This window comes from Trichoderma citrinoviride, assembly GCF_003025115.1.
Source record: "Trichoderma citrinoviride strain TUCIM 6016 unplaced genomic scaffold BBK36scaffold_1, whole genome shotgun sequence".
NCBI lineage: Eukaryota > Fungi > Ascomycota > Sordariomycetes > Hypocreales > Hypocreaceae > Trichoderma > Trichoderma citrinoviride.
In genome coordinates this window covers 3146007-3167749 of record NW_020194709.1, presented here as the reverse complement: position 1 = coordinate 3167749, position 21743 = coordinate 3146007, and the positions used below count along the sequence as shown (strand labels likewise).

Sequence of the window (21743 nt, the reverse complement as noted above, 5' to 3'; positions counted from 1 at the left end):
CCTCATGTGGCACTTCAGGCCCTGCATGCGCTACAGATCCCCCACTGCAGCACCCCAGAGCTGTTAGTACATACAGGCCGCTGTGGAGCTGCTAATAAGCTGGGCCTGGAGCTACAATTGAGACAATGGAATCCGGCCCTCAAATCCGGAGCAGTACGTCATTGTCGGGCTTCGAATTGTCACCTTACTTCACAGAGGATTTGAAGACTCGAGATGTTCAATCATTATGCATCCGTATGTACAGGGGTATTCGTCCATCTGATAACCATCATCAATTTGGTCAAATGAAGCCAAAGAAGAAGAGACAAGGGACAACTGCGCTTCAGGCCAGCAAAGTCATCGGCCCCGATTCATCAAGTAAACCAACAACAGCAAGACGGTGCTCCAAACTCCAATCCGACCGCAGAGAATCAACAACCTCACCAACCCCACGTACGGCTGGACGCTGTAAACACTGGTGGCTTCCATTGAATCTTGGACGGATCCAGAACCCTCTTGGCTTTTTGCTTTTGCTTCTCCCGCTGCTGAATCAACCTCTCCGGTATCACAATCTTGTGGTCGCTCTTATGGTACACCTGCATCTTCATCGCCTGTAGCGTGTGCTCAACGTCCTGCGTCGTCATCGCCAGCGCCGACGAGATGGCCTCGATCGTCACCTTCTCATCCCGCTCATTATATCCCAGCAGCAAGTCGAGAATGTTCTCAGACCAATACTGCCGGTAACTCAGAAGACCAAGATCGGACAAGGGCTTCTCTGGAGAGCCCAGCTTGCCTTCGATCTTGGACAGCTCATACGAGAACTGAATCAGCAGACGGCCATAGCCTTTCCGCTGGTATTGCGGAAGGGTCAAGATACAGGCCACGTTGTATGCATCTGCGCTCTCCTTTTCCTTGGAGAAGTATCCCACAATGTGGCATCCCTTGTCCGTCCGCATCGTCATGACATAGAACAGAAAGGGGTCCACGTCGTAGTAGAGCGTCTTGTGGTCCAGGAACATCTTGGACAAAAGACACAGGTTGCGGCACCAGGTCCGCTGTCGCCTCCCATCAATCTCGAAGAAGGAGACGTAATCATCTCGATAAATCTCGTTGCCCGGTGGGTGTTGCAGCGTACACTTCTTTCGGTGGCGCATAAAGGCAAACTCGTCCCCGTAGTAGCTAAGGCAGAATTCGCAAATGTATATCACGTCCTCGAGCGCGAAGCACTCCGGATACGGCGAAAAGTACCACGGAAAGAGGTCGTGCTTCCCAAACTGGACCTTTGAAATGTTTCGTATTCGCGATATTTCGGCCGGGTTCTGTGTCATCGATCCCGACGTCCTCAGCTTCTCAATTTCCTCCTCTCGGCTGAAGCCATGGTCCTCCTTCTTCTGCTCTTCTTCTTTTTCATCGGCAGCCAAGTCGTCCCCTGCGCCTGGTGTCGCGCTCGTTTCGAAACTGCCGTTTACTTGCGATTCGGCATCTGGTCCGACCGATACAGACTTCCGCTGGCCTTGCGAATCGACAGAGTCTATTAATCAGGTTCAGATGGTCAGCGGCTTTCGTCAATCGAGAGTGTACGAAGCTCGTCGGAGGAGCGAATCGGAGGACGCCTGGGCAACGGGACGATTCAGACACTTACCCGTCCATGGATGCGGCGTCGTCGCCTCGCTGGCTACAGATTGTTCGCGCTTCCCGGGCCGCTTCTGCGACTTCTTCGACACTTGCTTCTTCGGCTGGCTTGACGGCGCCTTTTTCGTCTTCGAGTCCTTCGGCTTGTCCTTCTCGGGGTTCGGCCATTCGACGTCCTGGGTAAAATCGATTCGCGCGACCGGCACCCACTCGTCCAGACGCTTGTTGAAATTGTCAAAGTTGCAGTAATAGTGCTTCCCTGACTTGGTTTCTTTTATGCTGAGGATTTCGGCTCGTCGCGGCTGCCCGTCCTTCTCGACCCAAGCAATGCAGCCCGTCTTGAGCGTCTCCGGCGTCGCCTTGCCTTTTTGGCGCGGCGTATCGGAGCCCACCGATGGCTCGCCGTGGGGCGTGCCGCCAGCCATGATGGAAAAGTCGGGATGAGTTGGAAAATAGACGATCGGAAGATGGGAAAAGAATCAAGAAATCAAGAATGCGATCCAGAGGGGCCTGGCAGAATATTGCGATTTTAGCGGCTGCGTCACATGGTGCTGGCTCGGTCCTAGCTTTTCTGAGCAGGCGGTGAATGCTCGCCCATCCGATACAAGCATATGCGCCGTTTTGAAGAATAAGAACATCGAAAAGGTGGTGGGGCCTCGTGCAGGGTGCATCACTTAACACGGAATTTACAAGGACAAGGCTCAAGATCAACACCCATCTCTCACTGCATATCGGCTACACAAATTCGAGGTTTCTTCCACTCTCTATAACCCGACGCATGATGCGCTTTCTTGAGACTCTTTTATTGAATAGGTTCTTTCAGGCCCCTATATAAAAGGATGGCCGGGCTTTCTTCCAACTGGAAAAAACTTCAAGCTCAACTCCAGGCTGAGGCCGCCTCCAAGCCTTCAACTAAACGAAAAGCTGAAGAGCAGCTGCAAACCCCTGCGAAAAGAAAGTCTCTGCAAACGCCCAAAGGCAAGAACCCTGGACCACCAAACCGCAAGCAGAGAATGGGCGGTGTCCAGAGCTCAACTGCAATCGAAAAGCCAAAGCACACTCCGTCGCCGTCGCTGGCAATATGGGCAGAGGATCATGGCGTCTCGGCGGAGGATTTGGCAGAGGCGTACGGTCTAGGCGTGAAGGGTAACTCTCTGATGCTGGCATCTGAGAAAGACAAAGTGAACCACGGCCTCACGAAAGGACTCGAGATTGGAAAGTACGTCGCCATCGATTGCGAGATGGTAGGGGTCGGCCCTGGTGGCCATGAATCAGCGCTGGCACGCATCAGTATTGTCGACTTCCACGGGCGGCAAGTCTACGATTCGTATGTGAAGCCAAAGGAGCGCGTCACCAATTGGAGAACAGCCGTGAGCGGAATCTCACAGAAGGAGATGAGGTTCGCAAGAGATTTCGACGAGGTGCAGAAAGAAGTCGACGCCATCATCAAAGACAGAATCCTCATTGGGCACGACATCAAGCACGATCTGGAGGCTCTCAAGCTCTCTCACTCTCCAAGGAATATTCGCGACACCGCCAAGTACCCGGCCTTTAAAAAGTATGGACACGGGAGGAAACCGGCGCTCAAGATATTGGCCAGAGAGATTCTCGGCATCGACATTCAAAGCGGACCGCATTCGAGCACCGAAGACGCAAGAGCTACAATGCTGCTCTTTCGGAAGCACAAGTCTGGATTTGATATGGACCACGCCAATCGGTTTGCTCCCAAGCAGCCGGCACACAACGGCACAACTCGCACAAAGAAGAAGACGAAGAAGTGATGGAACCACATGCCTCTCTACACTTCTGATCGAATGATACCCGTTGGCTTAATTCATTTCCACTCAGGTTTCACTGTGGTGATGAATCACGAAGTGCCTCGAGCGAAAGCAGTTAATTTGATTTGCTCTTAGCAAAAACGGTGACGGAAATTGACTGCCAGTACAATTTGGATAATGGATGAAAGGGACCACCAATGTCTCAGCAGCACTTTCATCACCTAACGTAGTGCTTATCTCTTGACCAGCGCTCTGATACAATACTTATATATTTAAAAAGAAGAGCTTCATCAAATTCAAACAATAAGACATTCATACGATTGACATTTGTGATGGGAATGGCAAATGGCGACCCAGGTCAGACTGGAGAGCCGGCAGAAGCTTTACACAGTGCCATTTCAGGGTTAGCGCGTCAGAACACGCTATGTAAGATCGCAACTCCAGATCTCTGATTAGATAACGAATCCATTAAGCTGCAGCGCGTCTTGTGCTCATACATGTACATACGACGCGAACCAGGTTTTACTGAACAAACGAGTGCCGCTGGCAGAAGGGAGCCTCACTTCATATTCCCCTATTCTTACCGGTTTTCAATTGATGCAAGATGTCTGAACAAGCAATGCTCGAGATCCGAACAGACGAGGCGGCGACGGGCAGAGGCATCGTCAACCTGCTTCCCTGCCGTGTCCAGCACACCGGCCCAACCGGGCCATCTTCAGCTTACTGGAATCCCACTGTAGATGAGAGTGAGTCTGGTGATCCTAGGAGCAATATCTATGAGTTTGTCGCTGAATATTCTCAATTCATCTCTTAGACGACATCAGGACTGCCTATCTTCGGGGCAGGAGGCTTCAGGGGAAGACGGTATCACTACCCGCAGACTACCGAGGCGTTGTTCTTCAGCGAAAAGACGATGCGCCGGAACCCGCTGAACAGCCAGACGTCGTCATGATTGGAGAAGATGGAGATGAAGGATCGGCTCCCAGGCTGGGAACGATGCACGTCGTGACGGAATTCGACAAGTTGGTTGTATGGTCGCATGATGCCGTTGCTGATGCTTCGTCTGATCCGTACCTGAGAAGCGTGGAGTGGTTCAAGGTGGCGGATAGTGTAAGTTGTGCACGCCTACCTACCTATGCAAAGAACCACTGATAGGCTGATGAGATGATTTCCTCTACAGATACATTCTTACGGAGTGGAGGACAAGGGAGACGCCAAATGAGAGCGATGTGAGATGGTAAGGGATGGCTGTTGGCTCCTGCTGACGATTTTGATGATACCCAATTCTACACAGTCAACAGCCAGCGGTTGGATATATAATATAAAGCAAAATGATATAGAATGGCGTGAAAGTCTGCTTTTAGCAAAAGAAGCATTGTATGTGAATTGAGACTGCAAATGGTAGTTATCGTGACATGTTCTTAAGGTAGCGTTGAGCCGTCAAGCTTCATACCGTAAGGTACATACATACTTGTATAGGTACCTTAAGAGCAGCAGCACCACCAGATGCAATCAATTAAATTTCGCGTCGCGCTAGGCCCAAGCCGGCCACCTCGACGCGGTCCCACGCGTTGCTCCCCTCTAAGGCTCTTTACAACCCAACCCACCTGCAAACCTCCAAAATTGGGTACGGCAACAGATATTCTCCACAGCCTCGCCTTCTGCATCTGCACTTTGCATCGGCACACCCTCGGCGCCTCTGAGCTGATGCACATCCCGACGGCCTCACTGCACATCTTATAGGCCGTTCTTCCCTCCATAAGCCCCCAATGGCTACCCCCGGCGAACCCAGCTTGATGATGTCGGACGGCCTGGCCCCGCGACGCCCTGGAGGCTTCCCCTCGTCCTCATCAGCTCGTCCGCGCGGGCCGCCCTCGGAGAACATGGGGACGCCGCGGGACGACTATGGCGATGGCGACGGATTTGCCGACGACCAGCTGCCGCGGAGCTCGCGTATCCCGGATGCTGCGAGCATTCCCAAGGTCGAGGACCGCATCGGCTTGCTGGTCCAGGACCACTTTGAGGGCTTCATTGAGAAGTGAGTGAGCTGAGGGCTTCTCTGGCTTTGCCTAACTCTTGGTCCTTGACTAACCAATCTACGTCTTTCTTCGCGATAGCTTCATTGAAGATCCCCTCTCTTCAGGCGCACCCCCGTCGAGCGCCGTCACCACCAACAAGTACTACATTGCCCAGATCAGGGGCATGCGCACATACCAGCTCTCGACCTTCTACGTCGACTACAAACACCTCGCCTCCTGGGAGAATGGAAGTCTGGCAGACGGTGTCATCCGCCAGTACTACCGATTCCTCCCCTTCCTCACCGCTGCGCTGCACAACATGATTGCAAAATACGAACCGCAATACTTCCGCGAGCATCGACAAGCCACCACATCCAGCAAGCTGAGCACTTCCGGCGCCAGCCAATATGGCTCAGGAACGCAGAGCGACTTGAACCAGAGGAAGAACGAGCACCAGCAGACGGACAAGCTGTTTTCCATCGCCTTTTACAACCTCCCTCTTGTCTCGCGCATTCGAGCCCTGAGAGCCGCCAATATCGGCCAGCTGCTCTCCATTTCCGGTACTGTTACGAGGACATCAGAAGTGCGGCCTGAGTTGTCTTTGGCCACTTTCGTCTGTGAAGCTTGTCGCGCCGTCGTCCCCAACGTCGAGCAAACATTCCGATACACCGAACCAACCCAATGCCCCAACCAGACTTGTCAGAACAGAGTCTCATGGCAGCTGGACATTCGGCACAGCACGTTTGTCGACTGGCAAAAGGTCCGCATTCAGGAGAACAGCTCCGAGATTCCCACAGGCAGCATGCCTCGCACCATGGATGTCATCCTCAGAGGCGAGATTGTCGATCGTGCCAAGGCGGGTGAAAAGTGCATCTTCACAGGCGCTTTGATTGTGGTGCCAGACGTCAGCCAGCTCGGCCTTCCTGGCTTGCGGCCCACGGCCGTTCGCGACGATCGGGGCGCCCCTCGGGGTGCTGACGTTGGAGGCAACGGCATCACCGGCCTCAAGGCCCTTGGAGTCCGAGATTTGACGTACCGCCTGGCGTTCCTTGCGTGCATGGTTGCTCCTGATACCACTTCCACCGGCCAATCTGCACATAGTGGCGCCATCGACGTTGTCAACGCTCTCACTCAGAATGCGGGCAACCCCTCTGAGGGCACTGAATCGGTCGAGGAAGCTCAGGCTGCCGTCCTAGCGTCCATGAACAGGGCTGAGATTGACGACTTGCGATCCATGGTCCACGGAGACCACATCTACTCCCGACTGGTCAACTCTATTGCGCCGGCCGTGTACGGCCACGAAGTAGTCAAGAAGGGCATTCTGCTGCAGCTCATGTCTGGTGTTAGCAAGACCACGGCCGAGGGCATGCAGTTGAGAGGCGACATCAACATCTGCATCGTTGGAGACCCTTCGACGTCCAAGTCCCAGTTTCTAAAGTACGTGTGCTCCTTTGCTCCACGCGCCGTGTACACCAGCGGCAAAGCCTCGTCGGCTGCCGGTTTGACGGCTGCCGTTGTCAAGGATGAGGAAACGGGAGAGTTTACCATCGAGGCCGGTGCTCTCATGCTTGCTGACAATGGCATCTGCGCCATTGACGAGTTTGACAAGATGGATATTGCCGATCAGGTTGCCATTCACGAAGCCATGGAACAGCAGACCATCTCGATTGCAAAGGCCGGCATTCAGGCCACGCTCAACGCGCGTACGAGTATCCTGGCTGCGGCCAATCCTGTTGGAGGCCGCTACAACCGCAAGACGACTCTCCGCGCCAATATTAACATGTCGGCCCCCATCATGTCGCGTTTCGACTTGTTCTTCGTCGTTCTGGATGAGTGCTCAGAGCAGTTCGACCGCCACCTTTCCGAGCACATCGTCAGGGTTCACCAGTTCCGCGACGAGGCCATCCAGTCGGAGTTCAGCACGGAACAGCTCCAGCGGTACATTCGCTTTGCAAGGACGTTCCGCCCCGAGTTCACGGATGAGGCGAGAGAGTGCCTTGTCGAGAAGTACAAGGAGCTCCGGGCCGATGATGCCCAGGGCGGTGCCGGCAAGAACTCGTACAGGATCACTGTCCGTCAGCTCGAAAGTATGATTCGTCTGTCCGAAGCCATTGCCAAGGTCAACTGCGTTGAGGAAGTCTCCCCCGACATGGTCATTGAGGCCTATAACCTCCTGCGCCAAAGTATCATTTCCGTTGAGCACGACGACATCGAGATTGAGGAGACGGAGGACGTTCCGGAAGACAGCGAAACGCTTCGCCGCGCGGCGGATGCCGCTTCTGGAACCACTCCTGCAGAGGACCATGAAGGCGACGCTGCCATGGGCGAAGAGGGCCAAGACGGCGTATCACAAACCGCTGCCACCAAGAAGAAGTACACCATCTCCTATGACACGTACATCCACATGGTCAACATGTTTGTCCAGCGGGTGACGGAGGACGAGGCTGGCACCGGAGACGGCGTCGAGGGCAGCGTCCTGATCAACTGGTATCTGGAGCAGAAGGAGCCCGAGATGGAGAGCGAGGAGGACTACCACAGGGAGAAGACTCTCGCCAACATGGTCCTGAAGAAGATGGTCAAGGTAAGCTTTTCTCACATCTTTCTTCAAAGCTGTCAATACATTAAGACGTAGAGCATACGATCTAACGGTTTCTATTTTACAGGACAACATCTTCATGGCTCTCAGGGGCGAAGGTCTGACCGAGGGCGCAGGCCCATCCACGCCTATGAACGTCGTCTACGTTCTGCACCCCAACTGTGCTGTTGAGGACATTTAAGAGAACGGATTTGCGTTTCTTTGTCCCGCACATGTGCCCTGCAATGAGTATTCGACATTTTCACTATATGGGGGTTTACGAAGAAGAGGTACAAGGCGAGGAGGGGGAGGGGAATGGAAATAGTGCTGCCATGATATCATGAACTTGGAGGAGTTTGGAGTTGAACGGATATATAAAAACGAACAACAAACGACATGTTAGATGTTAGGGGTGTGTGCGTGTGCATTAACTTAGCAAAAGATAGAAAGGGTGAGCAGACATATTATTTGGGAATAAAACCATGGAAAGCATCGTACCCCTTCTCGTCGTCGCCTTGCAACGGTAATGCATAGAAGCAGAGGGAGAAGCATCCATCACAAACATCCAAGTGAAAGAGATAGAAGTACGATTTTGCTTTGCTTTGCTTTGCTTTACTCTATTTTTAGCTTTTCAGCATCTCCCCACATCATCCTTCACAAACCGGTCAATCAATCAATCAATCAATCCCCTAATCCCTCACAAAGAACAGCGGAACTGTTAGGTTAAGCTTAAAGCTCAAGGTAAGGCACGGCAAGGTAGTCAGTCAGACACATCAATAATCAACATCTAGCCACACAACTCCGCTCGTCCTTTTCATCCCGAACGCAGACCATGCCATTTCAGAACAAGATAGCAATCGTTCTGTTCTTCTTCTTCTCCCCCCCTAAACCCTTTCTCTCGTATCAACTCAACCCCCTCCAAAGCCGCCGCCCCCGCCCTTTCCCTTGGCCCCTTTTTCACAAGTTGTCATTGAAGACACACACTTTCCGGTACCAGTGAACCATGTGCTATCAGGTACGTTCCATAACAACCGCGTTTTGAGAGAAATAAAGAAAAAATAGAGGATAAGATGATAAAATTTGTGTACATACATACACTAATGCCTCTGGGTAGCAGATCCAGAGACGTATCAGGATTTTCATTGTACGCAAATACGGACTCTGCAGTTGAACAAAGTAGGTCAAAGGTCAGCCCGATTTTCCCCCATCTATCCTCAAATAAACACACAAGGCCGGGAAGCTATCGTATCAATGGGCCTCACAGCGTGAAAGAGGTCAAATGAGAAAAAAAAAGCCAAAGTGCGAAAAGGGAAGAGGAGAAAAAGCAAAACGGGTTGTGTGTTCATTTGCTCTGCCAGTCCCATGAGGAACCAGCCGTGACCCTTTCCCTTCCCAGCATATCCCAGGAAGGTCGGTCAAAAGATTGTTTATATAGGACGGGTTCATCTAATTAGACGATGAACCCTGCTCACGAGGCTGTGAGAACCGGTTCCAGTTATCCGATCCACGACTCCGATATCCGCCACGGCTGCCACGGCTGCCGCTGCTTGGATTCGCAGCATCTCCGTAGCTATTGGAAAACTCCCGCTTGCTGTTCCCATTGCCGTTGCCGCTGCCGTTACCGCCTCCTCCTGCTCCACCACCACCACGAGGACCGTGACCGCCGCCCCGGTGTCGTGAGGACGGTCTATGGCTTCCTCGTCCGCCGCCTCTCGCTGCAGAGAATGGGATCGTGGCCGTCCTAGGCTCACTCATCCCAGGAAAGTAGATTCTCACAGCATTTCCGCCGCCAGCAACCTCGGGGTGGAAATAGTATGGTTCGACAACAGACGGCTGTACATAGAATCTCTTTGGCATCGGCTTGATGCTTGCGGCAGGCTGCCAAGCTGCTTCGGGTGCATTGTGCGGAAGTCTAATCCGCGGCAGAGAGCCCATCTCCTGCTCTTCAAAGCACTCCTCAGCCATGGGCTTTGAGGTAAGCGTCTGCGGGCTTTCCGTCGTCGTGTGCTGTACTGTTACAGCAGCAGGCAAAGACACAGTTGTAGGCTGCTGGTGGCTCGTGTGATCCAGCGCATTCCGACTGGAGGGATCGATCCCCATATGTTTCGGCGGAGACGCCTTTCCACCATTCAATAGGTTGTTAATCTTGTCTTGCCAGTTCCCTTGTGACGTCTCGGAGACACGTCGCGCAGGGTAAGCATGAGGGATGGGAGCGCGAGATATCTCTCTCGAGGGCGCCCTATTGGTCCACGGGTTACTTGCCTTGGCTTGCAGTGCTTGGGCAGCTTGCATGGCGGGAGGCAGCTTGACGACTGGTTGCGGCTTGGGTAATGAGACATGAGGACGCGTGTGGTCTCCTTCATACACCGGGTGGCCTTCCATCGTGGGCGGAGGAGGAGACGGCGTAGAGGGACGAAGCGGTTCAATAGTACCGACCTCGGCGCGTACATCTCTCGTGGGGAAGAACCGAGAGGGCCGCGACTGAGGAGTTGTGGTTGGGCCGTTCGGCGGCAAGACAGAGCTGCCGGCCCCATTTCCAAGGACGCCGGGCTGGCCACCCATGATGGGATCCTCCGTGTTCTTTAACTGAGGCTCGCTAGAACTCACCGCGCGCCTGGTTCCATCGCCCGGAATGTGAACGGGGCGCCATGTGTCCTTGATCGTGGGCTGGGCATCCTCTACCGAGATTCCACGCTCGGCCAGCTGACGCTCACGGCCTGTCCGCTCAGCCAGCTTCTCCGCGTTCATCCTCTTGTCGTTTTCAACGACGGCCGACACCCATTTATTCGCGAGCTCAGCGCCCATGTTTCCATATCGCGCAGCACGCGAGCCAATAGGAGCTGGGACCTGGTTGCGGTTGTGCGAAGACTGAATGGTGGTGGGAGGAGCAATAGGTGCAGGGGCGTTACCGGCTGAAGCCGGCTGGGCAGATGCGCCAGCTACGCGGCTGAGTTGAGGGTTGAAGGTGCCGTTTCCAAGTCCGTTGTCGTTGTCCGGGGAGCTCCAAACATTCCGTGGCGTTCCGGCAGCCCACGAAGAGAATCGATCGGGTCGGCTGCCCCAGACACTGGTAGGCTCCGCATCCTGGCTATGAGATAGCCGCCTGTTCGCCGGTCCCGCCGGCGGGACGGTGCTTGTTGATGGGGCATCTTTGTGGCCGAACCCGGGCTTTTCGATATGGGGTACCCCGGCTGCGTCATTCCTACCAGAATCTGTCTGGTGCGGATGGTTTGCCTTCGCGGTGGGCGGTGCTGAGGTTTGATCGCTGGGCGCCGGTTGCTGGCTCGGCGCCGGTTTCGCTCCTTGTTCCTTGGGTGCCTCTTTCGCCTCAGTCTTCTTTTCAGGGGGCGGCCCCATGGCTTCTAGTTTCTTTTGTATACGCTCTCGGCGTGCAGCCTCCTCGCGGGCCTCTTCCTCTTGCCGGCGTTTCCTAGCCTGCTCGATGCCCTCACGCATCAGTTTCTTCTGAAACTCGATGTCATCTTCCAGCCGATGAGAGGGAGGTGCTACAGGCTGCTCGGGGTGAGAGTTCCCATGATGAGGAGCGGCGTAGCTTGTTCCAGGAGAGGGTCGTGAAGTTGCATCGGGTAATGGCTGGTGTCTTGATTGTCCCTGACTCATCACTGATACCGCCACAGGAGATACAGGACTCTCCAGGACTGAGCCTGCCGCAGAGCCTCTCCGGACACCGAGAAACTCGGGGCCGGGCGGTATATGGCCATCATGTCCCTTGCTCAGACGCTGTAAATACGATCCGCTGCCACCGCTGACATTGGAGGATCCGCGGCGTCGTCCAAATGGCGCATCCGGGGCAGTACGACTAGTCTGGAACGCGGCAGAGGGCTCGGCTGGGTGGTCTGGTAGAGGTCCACCACGCTGTAGCAAGGCGGGATACCTGGTCTGGGAGTCGGAACGCATCGACGGGCGGCGATCGGGAACAGGTTCATATCGTCCAGACCGAGAGTTGAAGAGCTCTTTATTTCCATACGACGACCTGTCTCTCCAAGTTGAGCGAGAATAATCGTCTGCCCCCATATCTCGATGTGGTAGAGGAGTCATGTTACTGGCGAAGGATGAATCTCGCAGAGAACCGCGCGGCGGATGCGCCGACTCTATGACTCCAGGTGATGCTTTCTTGACAGGCGGCAAGGTAGCCCACGGTGACTTGGCAGGCGCCGGCGGTGCTGGAGGTTTGGCAACGAGGACCGGCTTTTCTTGAGCAGCGCTCTTAAGCACCAACCCCTTTCCAGACGGAAGGCCCCCAGATTTGGGCACTGGAGTGCTCGTGGTGGCCGGGGGCGCGGGAGAGGAGGGCTTCTCTGGTGAAGCCTCCTTGGCTGATTCCGAGGCAGCACGCTCTGCTGCCTTTGCCGTCTCGTCGGGATGTGGGAGAGTGGTTTTCGTGCCATCTCCCCAAGTGATGACCTCGGGGGCCCAGTCGTCATCGTCGTCATCAATGTCCGCCCACTTGTTCTGCCCTTGGGTATCTTCTTCATTCAGGCGACTAGCCATGTGAATTCCATACTTTTTGAGCTCTTCATCGGTGAACTTCTTTGGCTCGGGGGCTGGAGTCGCTAGCACAAAAGTTGGAGATCGGGTTAGCTTGGGCTCGCCAAAACCTGGGGTCGGGTCACATACGCCTATTCTTGTTCCACACAGCATTGGGATCAGGTGCAGCAGCCGGCTTCCCGCCATTCGCCAGTGATGAGAACCGCGGAGACGAGGTGCCGGTACCGCTACCAGACTTTGCAACCAACCGTGGTCGTGATATCGACAAGGTGGCGGAGCCGGTCGGCGGGGTACTCGAGCCCGCAGCTGGCTTGTCGCTGGTCTTGGACGAGACGCTGGGGTTCGCCTTGGAGGCGAGAAACGTCTTGTTGACCGAGACGGCCTTGAACGTGGTCGGCTTCTTCGCCGAGGAGCCAGCGCGGCTTATGCCTTTCTCGCCATCCTTTGCGCGCGACGCCTCGGTGTCCGATCCCCCACTCACGCTGACGTCTGCAGAGTTGATCTGGTCCTCGACATTCGTGATGCGCTTGTTTGCGATATCTTCTGGCAGCGGAGAGCCTCCGTTTACAGCTGGGGCTTCCAATTCGCCATGTCGAGAGTCGGACGCCTGCGGATGGAGCAACATCAGGTTAGCACAGCTCATAGCACACAAAGCTCCCGTTACACCCATGAGAGGAGGGGGCCGAAAAGCAGAACTGCGTCGACGCCAACTACAGAGGCGTCCCGCAAGCTCCGCAGCGGAAGAGATCGAGGCGCCTCACAGATTGCGGTTCAGTCGAGGCAAACACATCAGCTGAGTTGTCGGTGGAGGGCTCCGTGGCCATCATCCGTCGTGGTGGCAGGTGTGCGCCGGTGGGAATCGTAAGATGCGAACTCTAGCCAGACACGGGAGCGGAAACCAAATCGCCTCTCGAGGGTTTCGACTAGGAACAGGGCCTGGCGGTGTGCTCGTTTGCCCTGAGCAGCACCCGAGAGAAAGGCCGCAGCGTGGGATCGACGAGGGCAGAGGAGGAGACGCAGAGGAGGGGGAGCTGGAATCGCGAGTGGAACGACCCGATGGCTCTCGAGATAATACAGGCGACGGCGGCGGGCGGTGCAGCGGAGACTTCGGGGGGTGAGTCCTCTCTTCCAGGGCCTCGCAGCGAGGGTCGGTGTCGGCGGAAGGGGTCGTCGGGATGGGTCGCCGTGCTCGTGAGGCTTCGGCTGCAATTTGCTTGCAATCGTGATGGTGAGGTGGAAGCGACCTGATTTTCGAAGCTGCAGGCCGTTGGTTATGGCCTAGCGCTGAGTGGGAAAGTTCCGCCTGATCGGGGGGCCCGTGCGCGGCCAAACGGCCACTGAAGCCACTGTAGCCCCCGTTGTGAGAGCGCTGAGGACAGCCGCAAGCTGACCAGCCCGCAACCAGTATAGGGCCTATTGTTCAGGCGCCGTGGTGCTATTGAGGAGGGCGGCTGGGTGTAGCACGAACTTCTGCACAGTGTCTGCGAATTTTGCACCGCATGTGCCGGGAGAGGATGACGATTGAATGCTGACCCGGGAGCTTGAGACTAAGAATGGTAACGGGCAAACACAATTGCTACTGCTGGGCTCTATTGCGATGAAATCAAGCTCGATATGAGCATCCCCCAATAGGCGTTTTGTTCCTCCTGCCAGCCAGGCTGTCAGCATCAGCAGATCCTCTACCGAGTGACTCATGGCACGGTCGATCAGTTTCCATTTCACTTGCTGCCCGTGTTTGTGAAGACCAGTCACACGACCAAGACGGAACTTGATAACCATGGCAATATGAACTTAGGAAGTGAATAACACTTTATACTTCTCAGTGGAAGAAGCATGGCTGCACACTTATGCTTTATTGCCTTCGAGGTTCTCGGGATCCTCTGTCCGCAATGCTTGTACCTTCTAGCACCGAGACCAGAGGCAGAAGAACAAGGCCAGCGTCGGATGAAACTGCAGGCCGGCCAGGGCTCAGCGTTGTCCACCACTCACATCATCGAATAGGAGAGAGAACAAGTATTCAATGCGTGTCTGATAGTACATAAGGAAGTCCGGGCGTGGGCATACACAGCACCGTTCTAAGTCTATTTACATGGCCACTCGTTGTCTCGAGAAGAGCGGCGTCAACAAACCATCCATAGTACTTTAGTGCGCATTGTTCTTGTGGTGACCTATTCCAGACATTAGCTACCGATTACCCAACCGGAACAGACAGCTCCAAGTACATACGCAGGTGGAAGTAGTAGTTTTGAGCGTAACCAATGCCGATGAGGAAGAGCAGGGCGTGGACGATGGCTATACAAAATCGAGGCATGTCAGCTTGAATCCCGCATCTGAGGCTTTGGACCTGGCAAAGGTATATCGTACGAGTAGCAGAAGCGTTCTTGCCAAAGTACTTGGCCTGGTAGCGTCCGAGAAGACCCTTGGCCTTGACCTCAGGGGCGGCACCCCGGGGCAGCTTCTCGTAGAAGCTCACGACACGCTGCATGCGCAGAGCATCAGGAGCAGCACCAATTGCCTAGCATCGAGGATCCTTCGTTAGCCAGTTGTCCATTGTCCCGCACGTCGTCCGATCAGAGCCTCGCAGTCCGTCTTCCTCGCACAACAATCCATTCTCCTCCATCGTGATTGCGCTTTTTCGAGCAAGTTGGACATGCGTAATCCGGCGTCGTTTCTCGAATCATCTGGGATGGCATCATACCTTGGGGGAGGCAATCTACATATTCTCCGTTAGCAAAACGTCAGGCACCCCCACAAGCCGCCACAGATCTCACCTTGGGAGGAATGAGCGTCGAAAGCGCTCGGCGAGTGACGAAGCTCATGGTGTCGGATAACGAGGAATAGACGCTCGACAGAGATGGGCGGAATGTTGAGGAATCGCTGGATTTGAACGTTCACACGATCCGCAGCAGCGCAAGAGGTTCTTTGCCGAAAAGCACTCGTTCTCGGCAAAACATCGCTCCGCACCGCCCAATCAGCGCTCTCTGCCGTCGCCCCGAAACATATTCGCCGCAAACCACCATCGCAAGCGACCGTCACGGACAAAGAAAAAGGCCTCCCAATTTCAATTCGAGAGAAACCACGGGAATTGCTTCCAGCCATGGCGTCTCTCAGAACTCAGTCGGCCGCCCGCCTGCTGCGCAATGCCGTGCGCCCGCGGATCGCGCTGGCCTCGGTGCCCCGCCGCTTTGGAAGCTCTGTGAACTCGCCCGCCGACGTTGTTCCTGCGATGCCCGGCGCCGCCAACCAGCCCGACTACGACGCCCCCAACGACAAGGCCACCTCGTACGAGAAGCGATCCTTGGGTTGGAGATGAGGATGAGAGGCTGACCGGGATGCAGAACATATACTCCGGTCCCCAAGCGTGTGCAGGACGGCACTGAAGACGTCCTCGCGGCCGCCACCATCTCGGGTGCTCCTATCGAACTTCAGGCCCGGACAGTTCGGTTAGTTTGACCTTCGGCCACCTCGTCTCACACGATCCACGTCTTTTCTGACACAGACATTAGCATCTACAAGGAGACCAAGCCCGCTACACAATCTGGCGACTTCAGGGGCGAGCGCTGGCGAATGGATTGGGACATCCTGCCCAAGGGACACCGATGGGAGAACCCGCTGATCGGATGGCAGTCTTCGGGAGATTTCATGCAGGGAACACACATCAACTTCAAGTCCAAGGAGGACGCCATCCATTTCGCCGAGAAGCAGGGCTACGAGTACTTTGTCCAGGAGCCCAACTCGCGAAAGTTCACACCAAAGGCCTACGCAAACAACTTCCTCTACACGCCCAACAAGCTGAAGCACGTCCGGACAAAGTAAGGCATTGGATATGCCTGTCCTTGTCTGATTATTAGAAGAGAAATTGTTATCGAAGATTTTTGATTCACGAAGTGGTCTGTCAAGAGGACTTGGAGGACTTGTGACGATGTTGCTCATCTTTATTTGACTCGGTCTGTACGCTACTAGGCAAGCTGTTCAGCTCTACCAAGCTAGAATCATGGGAGAAAGAGTAGCTAGAGAACATTCTTTCCATCGCTACTACTAGTGCAAGTAGTCCATTGCTTCACGCATTCTGTAGTTTCCTTCTCAGCTGCATGATGATTGTTGAGCGGAACATTCGGCGTCATGGGTGCGCCTGCGTGTACTGCTCCATGTGGCATATTGTAACAAACAATACGTGTCATCATGCGCATCAATTATCATTATAGTAGAAGCCTTGTAAGGTAGGAGGGTTTGGCGGGGAGCGTAGTATTCATAAGCATCATTCAATGGTTCAGGTCGTCATCATGGGTTCATGTCCGTTCTCGGAGTTGTAGGTTCGCCAGGGCTGGTTTGAGGGCTCTTCACCTTTCAATCCGATATCGAGACGGTCCGGAAGGCTGGTTCCCTTCTCACGCGCCGCATTTTCTGCCCAGGCTCGCATCTTAACGAGCTGACGAATGGCAGCATCACGTCGGATCGACTGCTTTTCCAGCATGGCTTTGTTCACCTTGTCTGCGGCTTCACGACGCAGGCCAGGGTCAAGGAGGGCTGCCAATTGCGGCTCCAGCTTGTCAGGGCTGAACAAAAGCAGGGCCATGGTTGTTTCCAGATCATCCAGAAAGAGGCGATTTGTGGAAGCCCGCGGACCGAGTTGCTCCGTAGCAAATTTCAGCGCAGGGCTGATATCTCCTCCTGATGCATTGCATGCTCGGATTAACTCGACGAGTTGAAGGCGCAGCAGAGAGAAATGCAAAGCATTGTCTTCGTCCAGAATCTGAATCGCATGTTAGAAACGATGTACTGATGTCGAAGCCAGAAGAGAGCAGGATGCAGAGGCAGGACCAGGTAATGTATCATAAAAAAGTGGTGTTTCTCATCACGGGCCGGTAAACCGACCATATGCGTGGTGCATGTATAAACTCTTGTTTTAATCATGAAGGGGTGAAGGAAGGAGCCGCGGCAACAGTGATCAGAACCTACCTCAGGATCATACTCGTTCAGAGTCTCAATGGCAGCTTGGATGTTGCCACTATGGATGCAGTTCTGAATCTCCTGCCTCGTTTCAATGTCCGAGGTGTCCTGCAGCGGCGGCAAGTTTGCCTCTTTCGAGAACCTTGCGGCCGCATTTGGGTAGCCCTCCATGGTCAAATAGTCCAAAATCAAAGCATTAATATCACTGGATACCAGTCAGTAAACCTGTACCAGCCAGAATAGCAGGAAGATGGCGGAAGAAAGACGGATGCTTCGGTAGGGTTCAGGCAAAGAAGAAGATTGTATCGGTTTTCCGCAGGAGTTTTCTCGGAGAGATTCCCATTGATATCGTGTTCATCATATAGGAAGCATCGTGTCTAGGGAGGGGAGAAGAGTACTATGATGAATTATACGTACTTTTTGGGAGACTTGACCCCTTCAACACGCCTCTCAAAGGCATGCTTAGCCGGAGTAGCTGTAGAAGCCGACGACATCTGCGCAGAGAGTCAGGACATGGCGCGGGGTGCAAGGCGCAAAGAGAAAGACCGTACTATGGAGGTCAACGGCTGTCCCGCAGACAGTCGGCAGCAGCTCTAGTTACAGTCAGGCAGCAGCGGAAGTGCGGCAGATGCGACAAATGCGGGCAATGGGAGGCTCATGGCGTGCGCGGGCAGCCAAGGAGGAAGCCGGAGATGCCACCGTTTCAGCGCATTGGCAGGCCGGAGTCGTGGAAACCGCTGGCTCGCGAAGAGGCTGACGCTGGGCTGGATGTGGCGGGAGGTGAGATAGAGACGAGGGAAAAGTTTGGTATGTATGAGGAAAAGGAAGCGATTTTCAGCGGCGGCGGAGGAGCAGCAGATGCCCTTTTTGGAGGGTGGGTGGCCCCGTTCACAGGCGGACGGACGGGCCAATGAGGGGGCGCAGATGGCTTAAAGACGCTCCACAGTAGCTTTTGCGGCTGCATTTGCCCTCAGGGCTCTGGTGGGGGAGGCAGCTTACATAACGCGACGGTCAAAGGACCCCATCTGTAACGTAATGGAACGCGTTATCCCGAGGGCTCTGTGATGGAAGGTGAATGAGTGGAAGACGGGAAGAAAAAGCAGAGGAAAAATTTTCAACGAGGAAAAGAGTTCAGACATCCACGGTAAGAGGCTTCGTGGCTGGGACGGATACGCTGTAGATGGTACAAGTATATCGGGCCCTTGATATCAGTCAAGCATGTTCAGGGGGTTGGAGTCTCCAAGACCAGGTCTGCTGCAGCAAGGTTTGTATTAGCACAGCGTTCGTGTCGGAGCACTCCGTCAGATGTCAATGGAGCAGCAGGACCTCGAATAAAATTGGATTGGATCTAAGACGCAAAACGCCCAAGATCATTGGATTCCGCAGGTCGTGGCGTTTGGGTATCGATAGGTACTTGGATACCTCAAGGCTCTTGGGGCAGGTTCCTCTCCCCCAGTTTGGCAGCCACAGCTTCGGGTCTTGGCCAGCCAGAGGGACGGGAAGGAGCCCTGAAGCCATTGACTGAGCAGGCACTGGCAGCCTCTCAGGGAGCACGAGACAAGGCTGCCTGATCAAAGCTCAGCAACCACCACAGTCTAACTAAAGATGTCGGTCCGCCATCAGCCTCACATCAAGGCCTCCTCGATCTCTGCCCAATCCATCCCTGTTTAGACGCTGCCGACCATGTGAGCGTTAGCCCGGCCGGCACATGCTTCAATTGCTTATTACTAGCTGCAGCGCGGTGCGGTGCCTGTGCCTCACCAAAGCCCTATCAGACCTATCAGGCGCCTCACACGTCGCCTGGATGGGGTCGATCCGGCCATTATCTTAGCGGGCCAAGCTGTCGAGCGGGCATCTCCGTGCCACGCCCTCGAAGCCTCAATTCAGGTGGGTTGCCGGGCCATAAAGCCACACAAAGACAGCAGTGCAGCCCGATAAGATTTTGTCCTGCGCGCTGACCGTCAGTTCACCACTATCTATCGATCGTCGTCCGCTTCACCGCAGCTGTCCTCTGCTCTGCTCCCCTTATTCGTGCTCTCCACGGTCCTGGCGCCTCTGTTCTCGCAAACCGCCTTCAGCTCTTGGCTTTCAGCAGCAGCCCTTACGGTATCACTGGCGCCGACAGAAAAACTCGCCTTGGCCACTACCGACGGGGTGGATCACGCGAGCCACTTCCCACTTGATCAACTCTTGTACCCTATTCTAGGATAAAAGCAAAAGCGTAACCTCTGCTTGCTCTTCACCCGTAACGACGGCCTGTCGGTCCAAAGCCCAAGTCACAGTCTGGGCCAGCGTTTGTCCTGGCGGTAGCAATGTCGCAGCTCGAGAGCCATGTCACGGTTCAGAAGCGAGCTTACTACTCTCCGCCATGGGCAGACGTGAGCATCATTGCCATCGCTGGCAGCTCGGGCTCCGGCAAGTCGACGCTGTCTCAGACTATTGTGAAGAAGCTCAACCTGCCCTGGGTTGTCATTCTTTCCATGGCATGAACTCCCCTTGGAGAAGCAACGGGACTCGGATTGTCGTGGCTAACGACCAGTCCAGGACTCGTTCTATAAGACATTGACCCCTGCCCAGTCCAAATTGGCTTTTGCCAACGAATACGACTTCGACTCACCAGACGCCATTGATTTCGATGCCCTCATCAGCTCTCTACGGGATTTGAAAGCTGGGTAACGATGACCTGCCGCCGATGCACCTGTTCCGGACATGCTCATTGACCCTACCCTTCTAGAAAGCGAGCAGAGATTCCGGTGTACTCTTTCGCTCATCACGCACGACTGGAGAGGACCACATCCATCTATTCCCCGCACGTCCTCGTTTTGGAAGGCATCTTTGCCCTCTACGACCCGCGGGTCCGTGAGCTATGCGATATGGGAGTATGCCAGCCTCGCCGACGATGCCACAGTATTGGATCTGACTTGTTTTCTTAGATCTATTGTGAGGCTGATGCAGACACTTGTTTGTCGAGGAGAAGTAGGCCATTTCCCTTGTCCGTAGAGATGCCGACGAAGATGCAAGTACTCATCATCTATATCAGTTGTTCGAGATGTCCGGGAACGAGGGCGAGACGTCGAGGGCTGCATAAAGCAGTGGTTCGCCTTTGTGAAGCCCAACTTTGAAAAGGTGAGATATTCCATTCGGGCTGCAACTTGTCTCAGTATGGGACTCTTCGCTTACTGAAGCTCGTTTCGTGTGAACTAGTACGTCGAGCCACAGCGCAAAGTGGCAGACATTATCATTCCGAGAGGCATCGAGAATCAGGTAGCGCTTGGTGAGTTCATGTTCACCACGAAGATAAGGCAAATTCAGACTGAGGAACATTTCGGCTAATGTTGAGCAATGACGAAAAGACATGATGACTCAGTTCATCGAGAAGAAGCTGTTTGAAAAGTCAACTCACCACCGCGAGGCTTTGGCCAGACTGGAGGCCAAGGGCAAGGAGGAGCCTCTCTCCGACCGTGTCGTAGTCATGAGCGAAGGGCCTCAGATCAAATTCATGAACACCATCCTCCAGGACATCGACACGTCAGCCGAAGACTTTATCTTTTACTTTGATCGCCTTGCCGCCTTGATCATTGAACAGTAGGTCGAACCAGGGCATGTTTGCGACATCAAGGGCGATGCATGCTGACTTGATGACAGGGCCCTGAACAACGTCCACTTTGAAGAAGCAACGATTGAGACGCCACCGGGTTACAAGTACAACGGTTTATGCCCCAAGGGAGAGGTCAGCGCCGTGATTGTGCTCCGGGGAGGATCGGCCTTTGAGCCAGCTCTCAGAAAGACGATTCCGGACTGCAGGACGGGACGGCTTCTGATCCAATCCAGCTATTCAACCGGCGAACCAGAGCTTCATTACCTGCGCCTGCCAGAAGATATCCACGAGCATGAGAGCGTGCTCTTGTTAGACACACAAATGGCCAGCGGAGGAGCAGCTCTTATGGCTGTTCAAGTCCTCGTCGACCACGGCGTCGCCCTGGAACGTATCGTCTTGGCCACTTATTCCGCCGGAAAAGTTGGCTTGCACAGGTTGATGACGGTGTTCCCAGAGATCACGGCCGTGGTGTGCAATCTGCTGCCCCACGCGGAGCAGCGCTGGGTGGAAAAGAGATATTTCCGTTGTTGAGCAGCGAGCGGCTTGCCATTCTAATGACTATACCACCCTATTCACATGACATGCGACTGGGTGAATCACACTCTTGACGGCCAGCTCGCATCGCAAGTGCTTGCTACTCGAACGTTGACGCCGATGACAACGACATGCGTGCATGTTTACTGCGTGGACGAGTTGTGTGCATG

General features: G+C 54.5%; 9 protein-coding genes across 9 annotated transcripts; 5 read left to right on the top strand and 4 right to left on the bottom strand.

The window, feature by feature from the left end:
• Positions 1-412: 412 nt before the first annotated feature.
• BBK36DRAFT_1134138 (hypothetical protein) lies at positions 413-2050 on the bottom strand. Its single transcript, XM_024892206.1, has 2 exons — positions 1622-2050; positions 413-1510 (listed from the first exon to the last, which is right to left on the bottom strand). Exons 1-2 carry the CDS (start codon positions 2034-2036, stop codon positions 420-422), a joined length of 1506 nt encoding a protein of 501 aa, XP_024754318.1. The 5' UTR covers positions 2037-2050; the 3' UTR covers positions 413-419.
• Positions 2051-2450: 400 nt separating this feature from the next.
• On the top strand, positions 2451-3392 carry BBK36DRAFT_45647 (hypothetical protein; the record flags this gene model as incomplete). The annotated part of the gene is made up of 1 exon (XM_024898098.1): positions 2451-3392. One exon carries the CDS (start codon positions 2451-2453, stop codon positions 3390-3392), a length of 942 nt encoding a protein of 313 aa, XP_024754317.1.
• Positions 3393-3993: 601 nt separating this feature from the next.
• On the top strand, positions 3994-4611 carry BBK36DRAFT_1176257 (hypothetical protein; the record flags this gene model as incomplete). The annotated part of the gene is made up of 3 exons (XM_024896008.1): positions 3994-4135; positions 4204-4499; positions 4570-4611. 3 exons carry the CDS (start codon positions 3994-3996, stop codon positions 4609-4611), a joined length of 480 nt encoding a protein of 159 aa, XP_024754316.1.
• A 547-nt stretch (positions 4612-5158) lies between these two features.
• BBK36DRAFT_1165475 (MCM-domain-containing protein) lies at positions 5159-8184 on the top strand (the record flags this gene model as incomplete). The annotated part of the gene is made up of 3 exons (XM_024894783.1): positions 5159-5427; positions 5507-7988; positions 8071-8184. The coding sequence occupies 3 exons, from the start codon at positions 5159-5161 to the stop codon at positions 8182-8184; spliced, it is 2865 nt and encodes a 954-aa protein (XP_024754315.1).
• A 1244-nt stretch (positions 8185-9428) lies between these two features.
• BBK36DRAFT_140258 (hypothetical protein) lies at positions 9429-13315 on the bottom strand (the record flags this gene model as incomplete). Its single annotated transcript, XM_024897467.1, has 4 exons — positions 9429-12556; positions 12621-13061; positions 13156-13186; positions 13253-13315. 4 exons carry the CDS (start codon positions 13313-13315, stop codon positions 9429-9431), a joined length of 3663 nt encoding a protein of 1220 aa, XP_024754314.1.
• Positions 13316-14633: 1318 nt separating this feature from the next.
• Positions 14634-15310, bottom strand: BBK36DRAFT_1165473 (hypothetical protein; the record flags this gene model as incomplete). Its single annotated transcript, XM_024894782.1, has 5 exons — positions 14634-14659; positions 14718-14783; positions 14856-15006; positions 15190-15204; positions 15263-15310. The coding sequence occupies 5 exons, from the start codon at positions 15308-15310 to the stop codon at positions 14634-14636; spliced, it is 306 nt and encodes a 101-aa protein (XP_024754313.1).
• Positions 15311-15510: 200 nt separating this feature from the next.
• On the top strand, positions 15511-16307 carry BBK36DRAFT_1207057 (hypothetical protein; the record flags this gene model as incomplete). Its single annotated transcript, XM_024897369.1, has 3 exons — positions 15511-15773; positions 15830-15934; positions 15998-16307. The coding sequence occupies exons 1-3, from the start codon at positions 15589-15591 to the stop codon at positions 16305-16307; spliced, it is 600 nt and encodes a 199-aa protein (XP_024754312.1). The 5' UTR covers positions 15511-15588.
• A 454-nt stretch (positions 16308-16761) lies between these two features.
• Positions 16762-18056, bottom strand: BBK36DRAFT_1132862 (hypothetical protein; the record flags this gene model as incomplete). Its single annotated transcript, XM_024892044.1, has 3 exons — positions 17859-18056; positions 17451-17646; positions 16762-17244 (listed from the first exon to the last, which is right to left on the bottom strand). Exons 1-3 carry the CDS (start codon positions 17933-17935, stop codon positions 16762-16764), a joined length of 756 nt encoding a protein of 251 aa, XP_024754311.1. The 5' UTR covers positions 17936-18056.
• A 1697-nt stretch (positions 18057-19753) lies between these two features.
• BBK36DRAFT_1108720 (uridine kinase) lies at positions 19754-21570 on the top strand (the record flags this gene model as incomplete). Its single annotated transcript, XM_024889393.1, has 8 exons — positions 19754-19909; positions 19986-20113; positions 20176-20320; positions 20375-20417; positions 20482-20567; positions 20646-20715; positions 20795-21026; positions 21087-21570. 8 exons carry the CDS (start codon positions 19754-19756, stop codon positions 21568-21570), a joined length of 1344 nt encoding a protein of 447 aa, XP_024754310.1.
• Between the last annotated feature and the right edge of the window lie 173 nt (positions 21571-21743).

What these genes read in the sequence shown, in the direction of transcription:
- BBK36DRAFT_1134138 (XM_024892206.1), bottom strand. Translation starts at nt 2,036, where the DNA reads ATGGCTGGCGGCACGCCCCACGGCGAGCCATCGGTGGGCTCCGATACG. An exon ending in GACGCCGCATCCATGGACGG is followed by an intron (nt 1,511 to 1,621) that starts GTAAGTGTCTGA and finishes CCTGATTAATAG; the next exon opens with ACTCTGTCGATTCGCAAGGC.